Source organism: Anguilla anguilla, chromosome 9 (genome assembly GCF_013347855.1).
Source record: "Anguilla anguilla isolate fAngAng1 chromosome 9, fAngAng1.pri, whole genome shotgun sequence".
NCBI classification, from domain to species: Eukaryota; Metazoa; Chordata; class Actinopteri; order Anguilliformes; family Anguillidae; genus Anguilla; species Anguilla anguilla.
The window spans coordinates 48,457,452-48,467,899 of NC_049209.1; the positions used below are offsets into that span (position 1 = coordinate 48,457,452).

At 47.8% G+C, this 10,448-nt stretch overlaps 1 protein-coding gene across 2 annotated transcripts in view; it reads right to left on the reverse strand.

Annotated features, from left to right (window-relative positions):
* The window catches only part of LOC118236090 (protein C-ets-1-like), a 33,516-nt gene extending 25,534 nt beyond the window's left edge, over positions 1 to 7,982 (reverse strand). For both annotated transcript variants that reach the window (XM_035434146.1, XM_035434145.1), the window contains exon 1: positions 7,646 to 7,982. In XM_035434146.1, the coding sequence (XP_035290037.1) occupies positions 7,646 to 7,706 (61 nt within the window). In that variant the 5' untranslated portion in view covers positions 7,707 to 7,982. The remainder of the gene's footprint in view (positions 1 to 7,645) is intronic.
* Positions 7,983 to 10,448: the final 2,466 nt, after the last annotated feature.

The window sequence follows — 10,448 nt, forward strand, 5'->3', positions numbered from 1 at the left end:
TCAATTCCATTACTTAGCCTCCACTGTAAGACAAAAACCAGCAAAAACTCTGCAGAGATGTTAAAAACAGAGATCCCACCTGGGACTTTACAGGAATCAACTATCCCACTGAAGTTTTTTTGAAAAAAATAAATAAATAAATAAAAAAAAAAACACCACATCCACAAACGTCTCAAAACCAGACACCCATCACGACCTACACGCACGAGGGAGGAGCAAACCACGGGAGACTGACACCCATTCTGCCCAATGGGAAGCCGTATCCGGGCAGGAGAAGGCGGAGCCTCTGATCAGCTGGGCGGTGGAGTGTGGCAGTGAGAGGACGCTGGCCAGTGGCGTCAGAGGAGAGTTACTCATCGGCTCGGCACACACAACTGCCGTGAGTCAGAGATTACCCACGCTGCACAGCAGGGGTGAGGCAGAGTATCTGTGCCAGGGTCAAGGTATGAGGTGGTGTGTGAAGGGGGGGGGGGGGGGGGGTGGACGTGGGGGGTGAGTTACCCCACCCTTCCAACTTATTCCATGTTTTTTCACCCAGGGGGATAGTGTAGACCGATTTTTCAACTCGTGACCGCTGGCACGGAGGGCGCTAGTACTGCGCTAGCGCGCTTCATTCATCGGTGCTGGGAACCTCTGAATGGATCTGTTTACAACACGGCGCGCACATGCGGCTATCGGCGTGGCCTTGCGTGTGAGGCAGCTCCAAACAAAGCTATTGTTCTGTCAGCGTCCCTGACCCAGACACACACACACACATGTTTACTATTTAACGCTGTGATGCATCTCTCAGTAATGGACCGTCTTTTATGACTAAGCTTTAAAAGGCACTATAAAAACCCAACAGTCACAGGAGAGGTATTCTGGGTGCGGGGATTATTTCTCTTGTGCACACACGCGCGCACACCAACCACACACACACAAGCCACACACACAGAGAGAGACAGGGCGCACATACACACACACACAGACTCAGTGCACACAGGCAAGCACAGACACACACACACACAGATTCAGTGCACACACAGACTCAGTGCATACAAGCACACACACAAACACACAAACACAAGCGCACACACACACACACACAGACTCAGTGCATACAAGTACACACACAAACACACACACACACACACACAAGCACACACACACACACACACACAGACTCAGTGCATACAAGCACACACACAAACACACACACACACACACTCAGCAAGGTGGTCAGAGACGCAGGGCCAGGGAGGAAGAATGCGGCTAAGCTGCCCACTCATGACACATCACTGCCTCACCGCTTCATCCCGAGCCCGAGAAGACAAACGCCTCGCCGGGCACGCGGCCCCTCCTCTCCTTCCTTTCCCAGCAGCCCCGCCAGCGCCAAACCCTGCGCCGGCCACCTCCGTCCCGTACCGGAACACCGTATTCCCTTCTGGAAACGCGGGTGCGATCGCCCATCTGGGCGACATACAGCTCAGGAGGTAAGAGCGGATGTCTGGCAGTCGGAGGGTTGCCGGTTCGATCCCCGGCCCTGGGCGTGTCGAAGTGTCCCTGAGCAAGACACCTAACCCCTAACTGCTCTGGTGAATGAGAGGCATCAATTGTAAAGCGCTTTGGATAAAAGCGCTATATAAAATGCAGTCCATTTACCATTTATCTGACCCCGGTAAACCCCAGTTCTGGGTTGACATAAATCAAAAATGAATTGAACAATGGCCTCACCGAGACAATTCACAAATAGGGTTCCCTGGCAACTCGTATTCAGTGTCCTAAATCTACCTTTGGATCCACGTCTTTTTTTATTTTAAAAAAAAATAAAATAAACGTAGGCCTGTAACTCAACGCACTTTAGCAAATTCCTAGAGCAGAAACGATTTTCTTCAACGACGATGACGAGAGAAAGCAGAATCGTTTTACGATCGAGAAATACCAGAGGCCAGCGAGGATAAATCAAAAGGAGGAGGATTCGGGAAAGGACTTCAACCGAAATAAACTGGAAAAGCAGAGGGTCGTCCACCGAATCCTTACATAACCGTTCAACAGCGGGTCACCCAATCCTCAGCAAACGCCACCCCGCTCCGTCCGCTGGTTCTGCTCTCGACGGTACCTGCCCCCCCCCCCCCCCCCCAAGCGCGGTTAGCACGGTAACGGTCCCGTCGCGGAGAGGGCCGTGCCCTTTTTTCGAGTTTAGGCAGGTGCGCCGTCTTAATCAGACAAGGAGCGGCCCCTCCACATCGGCCCTCCTGGCCGCCGCGCATTCCTCGCGATCGGCCGACCCTGACAGCCAGAAAAACACTGAGCCAGCAAGACGGACGGAATGCGTGTCATCTTCACACACGCCAAAAAAAAACCCCAAAAAAAAACAAAACGGCAAGTCTTCACCAGGGAGGCGTTTATAGGTTCACTGGAAGAGCTTACGTCCGTCACCGACGTGTGACTGTGTACACAGAACCTTTTTACAAGCGTTTGCTCAAACCGGGAACTACACACTTTTACTTGAGTTAACTGGGGAAAACTATTATGTCTGCCCAACCTCCCCCCCCCCCCCCCGACCCCCTCTATCACCCCCCAGCTAACCCACTGTTTGTGCTCAGTTCATAGACGGCAATGCATTTTTGAAATATTTGACCCGCCGAAATCCAACGACAGCTAGATGGGTTCGCGATAGCGCACACATTCTGGACTGTCGGTGAACCCGCGCCAATTCGTGTGTCGAGGGTACGAGGAGCACTTGTGCTGAAAGCATCCCGAGCACAAGCAGCATTCACGGGATCAAGGGGGTCGAGCTGAGGGCAGCGGAGACAGACTTGTTTTTCACCAAAAATTTTCAATTCCAAGAAAAGAATTGTACTTCTTTTTTTTATAACAATTGAAGTAATGTGTTATGTGTGGATATGACCCAGGCGTCAATCTCCATATCAGTCGTCTCCTCAGACAATATGGCCCAGAAAACTCCCAGTTTGTCTTTTTCATGACATTTCCATCTACCGTGTACCAAAATAAACTCGCAGTGCTACCACAGCCACTCACCGGTTTGTCTTTACTGTCGCCAAATAGGTTAATGATCTGCCCGTCTGGAATCTGGATGGATGTTCTTAATCAGTCTCCAGGGAAGTTGTTTCGGTGTGACTCACCACGTTTCTCAGAAACGGCCGGCTAGTTAGGCAAAGCAGCTAGACATGTTGCATTCCATACACCTCAACTACCCACGCTGGTCCACACTGTCTGTTGACCTAACCGCGTCATATTTGTTTTTTTTTTTTTTGGTTTTTTTTTTGTGGGTGTAACAAATTGACCAAGATATCATCAAATGCCTTGAATAAGTACAACAGCATGAGGAAGTCTGCTTATCCAAACATCAGGTTGCCTTATACAAACATTAACTGCATTTCACAAGATCACCTTATCTACTAGACGTTGCGCGTGATATGATAATCCAAGTATAAACTTAACATTATTAAGAAATTAGCCACCTAACATGTTACTCCTCTACTGACCACCCTTGAAAACTCAGTGTCATTCCTACTGACAGGCAGGCAGTAAAAAATACACCCCTTCTTCTACTCCCCAGCAGGTGGTACAGATGGCACGGCATGTAACGGGCACTGCCACATTTAAAAAACACACACACACACACACACATACATACACACACACACACACACACATACATACATACACACACACACAGCAGTCAGCCAAGGAGGGTTTTTTTTGTTTTTGTTTTTTTTAAACCAGCTAGGCTTCTCTAGGTGGCGGTGAGACACCCTTTCAAAAAGTCACAAACAGTAACGCCTTGAAAGCGATCTGTGCCCGCGCGCCCGCACGCGCATGTGCGCTCGCTCGCCTACGCACACACTTCTGTGGCAGAAAGCCAGCTAAACCGGCGCATCAGATCTCACGGCAGCAGCGCCTGCGTGTTTTTAAAAGCCCCCATGCGGAGCTACGCCCCGTTATACCCTTCCACGTTAACATTCCACAGTAACCGGGCACACCGTATCTCCTGTTCAGCGCTGACACCTACGTCGCGGCGCGAGAGCTACAAGGCTTAGCACTCCACACGACAACGGTCGTGCGCTCTTAGGCCAAGCGTCGTAGTTTTTGAGAAGTTTCAAGAAAACACGTTTCGAGAAATACGGTGTGAATAGCAGGTTCTGTGGCGGGGTTGTGGGGGGGGGGGGGGGGGGGGGGGACATAGGCCTACTTAATGTGAAAAGGCACTTCACACCAATTCAGTTTCTTCCCCAGTAGTTTGAGGAAACCCATATCGAGAGATGATTCTGCAAGATAGTGGGAAGTTTTTCAACCGCACGGTGAGCGGCGGCACAGTTGCTGGAGTGCATCTGCAATGTGATGCGTGTGCACCTTTTTGCAGGTGTGTACAGCGTCGCCGGTTTGCTAGCACGCGTCGCTCGACAGCTCGCCGAGGGTCTGACCGCGTTCTTGTTTCGGTTGGACACGGTTGTCGCGCGAATGGAAACGACACACGCAAGTAACAGCGTGCCACTTTCACCCATCTGTAAAGTCACTCATCTTAGAACAATAGGAAAGACATACGTGTAAACCAGAGGCCTGCGACTTAGTGACTTACTGGAGACCAACTCAGTCTGGTTGTTATTTTTCCTTTTTATTTTCACCTTATATTCACCTTATACCATTTCCAACCCAAGACACAAGACCAGAAGAGATATTTTTTTGACCATCTCCTTCAGTTACGATTAGTGAAAGTGACTGATTGAACATAAAAAACAGCAGACACTGCAGGTCTCCATCGCCATGGTTGCAAAGCTCATAGACATGCATCCTTCATAAATATAAAAACATCACAGGACAGCACCTTTGGTCACGCAAATTTCTCCCCGGTAACGCAGGCCGAGCCCCATAGCCGATTCATCACAGGCTTAAAATTCAGCCACATCCGAAGGCAACTATGACCAGGAGTCCACTTTTTTCCCAGGATGCAACTGGCTACATAGCACCACAGGTAGCTGGGCTATAGGGCAGCCAGGATTCCTCTGACTACACCAGCACTAGCTCCTCCCAACAACTTGGCCACAGCCAATGACATTCACTGCCCCTCTGATAGACGCTTGCTCTCCTATAGTGCTGTGTATTCTGTAGCATGGGAAACATAGCAGCTGGTTTGCAGGATAAGTGTGCATTTCAGCTGTGTTCCAACTTACATGTTACATTACTGAGCATGTGGAAAAGTGGTCATTAGATTTCTGAATCCAAACTCGGAAGGAAAAGGAAAAAAAAATAGAAGAACATAAAGTAGACACTCCCTGCAGCAGTGATCCTGAGGAAACAGGGTCACATTTGCAGGGGCTGTGCACAGGAAATAAGGAGCAAAACAAACGTCTGCTTCTCCCTACACCAGGGCTGTCCAGTCTTATCTGAGAAGGACTGGGGTGGGTGCAGTCTTTTGTTCTAGACTAGCACTGAAACACCTATTCAACTGTGCAGCTATTGTCTTCAGTGTTGAATCAATGTTTTAGTACTGGGCTGGAAGAAAAGCCTGCCTAATATGGCTGCCCCCACCATGACCCTACCCCTGCCCAACATGGCTGCACCCACTGTGACCCTACCCCTGCCCAACATGGCTGCACCCACAATGACCCTACCCCTACCCAACATGGCTGCACCAACTGTGACCCTACCCCTGCCAAACATGGCTGCACCCACAATGATCCTACCCCTGCCCAACATGGTCGCACCCACAGTGACCCTACCCCTGCCCAACATGGCTGAACCCACAATGACCCTACCCCTGCCCAACATGCTCTGACTCCACACCGGTGGTCCTCCCTGCCCGCTGTCACTATGCCAGATCGCGTGCACTGCAGTCACTGCACGTTACTCACGCTCAACCGCTCTGTCAACCGCCAAATCTGGCTGCACACAACTTTCACATTCTGTAGGTGTCTCCTGTGTCCTGCTTTGCATCTGCACAGAACTGACTGATCTTGAAACCACGTGGACTGCTAATCCCCGTTGACTGAGTTAATCCATGTTAGCTGAAGATCAGAGGATCTGTGCAGATACTTTATAAATCAACCAGTTGCAATGTGCTTAGCAGCTTAGCAAGGCCAGGTAAGCACTGGGGTGAATACCTGATGAAATTGAACCTCATTGATCCCATGTATTGCCACTGTGCTTTAAGCTGTGTTGTGAAAGGTTCTGACAGTAGACTTGTGAGAAATGCTGAGTGTGCACATCCCTTTGGGGATTAGACTGCAAGGCAATAACATCTTCCGTCCCTGTCACTTCAAAGGGCTCACTCTAATCTAAAACTGAGAATAGGACACTGAACTACAGCAATGTACTATATGTCATGCAGTAGGCTAAACATCATGTAGTCAATGTGTCCTTCAAAGGACTATTGCAAGGAATCAACAAAGGCTAATCTCAAGTGAGAAGATAAATAAAATAATTTGAATTTCAGCATTTTGGTCCATAGTAATAATTCTGTTTTTAAACAAGATTTTCAAAGCCATCTTATCACATCAGTTATGAACTTGTGCATTAGAAACTTAATTCAAACTTTGACAAAAATGTCAACACTCCAGCTCATCAGAACTGTGTTGCAAGTCTTGGTCACGAGGACAGTCTGCAGTCTAACATAAGAATTACACAGTAATGTTTGATTGACTGTTCATTAAATATGATCTGGTTTTGTTTTCACATAACAGGCATGAAGTGTGAATTCTTAGTTAAAGACATTTCTGCGGAAAGGGACTTGCGTCATACACAAGCAAAGGCAAGTCTTTCAATTTCGTTCAATTGTGCCTCTATAATTGTTTAATCATGGTGGGTCAGAGATTAAATAATCATGTAGAGCGTGTGCGCTCCCAAGAACCAAGACCGACCACATCAAGCACAAATACATTTTTAACCGAGTGAAGAAGGGGGTTAAACGTCACTGCAATGGCCATTACAACACTTCAAAGGCAGCATTCTCGAGTTGTGCAACGGACACACATTAAGGCACGAGTTATGCTTATTGTACTACAAACATAACAAGCGTACGGACTTTTGTTTTTACTCAACACAAGTTCTACAGATTTCTATCCTGTGTATCCTGCGTAAACCTAAAGATACACCTGTGTGTAATCTACATTTCAGACTGCCGTTCACCAATTTCGCTGACCCTTCAATTTCTGGTAACTTTTTTTTACCAGTCCTCAAATAAGTCTAAACGTCTTTGGATGTGTAAACTGACAATCAACTGGTGATTGCATGCAGACTAGGGAATTCGACTGAGTTTCCAAAAATCGTGTCTTGCCGATCGGTAAAATGTGTTTTGAAATAAAGTGGCCACATGAAATAACCCTTTAATAGATGCACGTCTTTACCATTATCACACCATACCAATATCGATAACGATACAAAGTTGTCAGACAGTTTTCCGCCGGGACAATACACAGGTAAAGGCGAAATCAAAGCCCAGGTTGGCATCCCGGTTTAGTATAAATTAAGCACTTAAAACCCACCCAGTTTACACAATAGTGTGGCTAATTGCACTCTTGTAATTTGGAACAGTGAAGCCTGAGAAATACAAAACACCGCTGAAAGCTTCAAAACTGCAAAAACAACTACAGAATAATAATGCGCGCTATTAATTAAACTTTAATACAAGCAACAGGATACTCACCGTCCACCTTTTCGGACTTGATTATGGTTAACGTTGGTTTCATGTCGACAACTGCCGTCATGATCGTCAGATCAAAAAGTTCAAACGAGGTTTTATAGTAGTCCCAAAACAATAAACCCGATATATCTCCTCTTATCCGAGAATAACTCGCGCAGTACCCAAGTGATGTTGCAATCGTTCCCGGACTGTTCTTCCAACTCAGTCCGTCTTCTCTCTTATGATATTCAAATCAAGCCTCCTCCAAGCACGGATCTCGCGGTTCCTCGTTCACACAGTCATACCAGCCCGCTTGGCTTTGTCAGCTCGACTCCGTTGCACAGCCTATTCCGACTTCGAAGACGCTGACCCGCATGTCATTCATCCTGAATGGGCGGCGTTACTATAGTGCGCCAAGTGTTTCACAGACTCCAGTTACGTTATTGCCAGCTCTTTCACTATGAGTAGTGCTGTAGTAATATTCCCGTGCCGGGAGGGCATCATCAAACCCATGCAATTTATGTGATTGTTGCGCCATGGAATTCCATTAACGTTACGCAAAATGCTAACAAAACGCGGAAAATATGTGTTGTGTAGTTTGTGATTATGTCCAAGAACATGACGCAATCAGTATGCGTAATAGCCTACACTACGTTTACTTGGAAGTAGGATGAGAAAGGACAAGCAGAAGGGACACAAACGAGGAGCGTGCAACATTCGCTATGCCCCAAGTGCACTTCGATCTTGAGAAATAATATATTCCATTTACCTGTAAAAGCAAAAATTGCTTACGTTTCTCAAGTGTACAACCAGAGGCGGGCTTTAGTTGGGAATGCGTGGTTCGGTTGAAATTACAAACTAAATAGTTTTGGGTTTTGATTCCTTTTATATTCATTTTGTGTTGTGTTTTGTGTTTGTCAACAACAAAAAAGTTTTGACACAATACATCCTTGGCAGTAGAAAATTTGAGCTGCACGTGCTACATTTGTTTCAGAACTACACGTGTAAAAAGAAATGAAACTTTTAAAACTAAATGGCTCTTCTGTTGGTTTATTGATGTATATTCTATTTTGGTGCATACTCCTCCAGGACTTGCAGCATATAGCTGAAAAAAATCAATATCATTTAAACAGCATCAATATCCGGACCATACAGATCCCACATAAGCAGTGAAAGTGATTGCAAATTCTATTAATTATGTATTGGCATTTATTGATTTTTGGAGAGTGATCTCTCTGAATTGCCATTAGCTAACCCGTATAGTGTTCCCCTTGACCAAATATGAGCTGGAAATCTTTAAGTGGTGTTTCGGTTTCGGGTTTTAAGAATTTGTGAGGGTTTTACAGAAATAGGTTCATCCCTCTAACCAGTGAAACACGCTGTTACTCCGATGTCTTTCTAGTTGTTCTGCACAGTGCTGATTTCAAGTGAATTTGATCATTTGAACTCCTTTTTCCAAGTAAGTTCTTTTGCGAACCTAGCCTGGAATTAAAGTCACTGAAGTTCACTTGAATGTTCTATCATTCACGCGACAAACATTCATCTGCCTTGCCAGCATTTGTGCATTAAAAACGTGCTTCATCAGCAGAGACCGATGTGTTTTTGCTGCGTGCAGTTAAAATTCCTCCTGTATGAATGCGCTGTGGACTCCTCGCACCTGCGCCGCAGTTTTCAACGGCTTTCTGAGCGGAATGGTTCTGTTCTAAATTTAGAACCTCCATAGGGACTCCTCCCTGGGTGTGGGCTGCCCCACGGAGGCCCGTTTCAGAGGGTCTCTTTTGCTGTTGGCGGTTCTGGAGCCGTTTTGACTGGCTCCCCTCTCCACTCTGCCTAATGTGGCCCCCGCACAATGCACCTCTTGTGAGTCCGTGCCCACCTGGCTCCTGTCCCGTCTCCCGCGGAAACAGCGGGTGGGCACGGTCCTGTCGGCGTCTCAGGATTCAAGCAGAGGGACCAGATTTGGGGTGGGGGGGGTGGCAGCAAACAAAGGGATAACTTTTCCCAAACAACCAACCGGGACAATCCCTCCCTTCATTATTTCCGACAGACACCCCGCGCAGCCCGTGGGGGGAGCTCGCTCAGTGAACCCGGCCTGTCATCGATGAGTGATGGGTCTCAGTTTCAGCGCCGCGGGGCGAGGACACGCCCCCCTCGGCCTGGCACAGGAGCGGGCCTCTGCTCGTGAGGTTTCACAGGCACTCTGAAAGCAACGCTCGCTGCCCTGTGCTAAAGGAAGAGACCGTTAAACCGACGCCCAGCCGCAAGGCTGGCGTTTCGCTCCTCCATTGACCCTTTGAAGAATAGGTTTTTTTTTTTGGAATGTTTTTTTCAGAATTTCCACTCAGTGTTCTGGAACTCCATTGCTGTCAATCACCAGAAGTGATTGTGACATCAGCATTAGAATGTTCAGTTAAGAACATTCTAATCATGTACTTGTGACCTCACACCTTAAAGGGCTAAGACGGCCTTTGATGGACAGGCGTGTGCAGGGGAGGAGGGCTGGCTTGGCGGTCACTGGTGGGCTCAGGTGCAGGCAGGTTCCGATTGGCTGTCCCGTTTCTGTTTTTGGGAGCCCTGCCTCACAGCGAAGGGAGCAGCGGGAGAGAGGTGGGACCTCCACTCGGTCCTCATTCAGGATTTTCTCCCTCTCTCTTTGTTTCACTGCTGAAGGAAGTGTGCGGCGGGCTGATTAGCATCGCTGTTTCCTCTTTTCCCATAACCTCCGGACCCGAGTCGGCTGTCTGTTTACTTTCAGACGTAAAAAACTGCAGTGTGCTCACGAGGACGTGCCCCATGTCACCAGCGACCCCCCCCCCCCACACACACA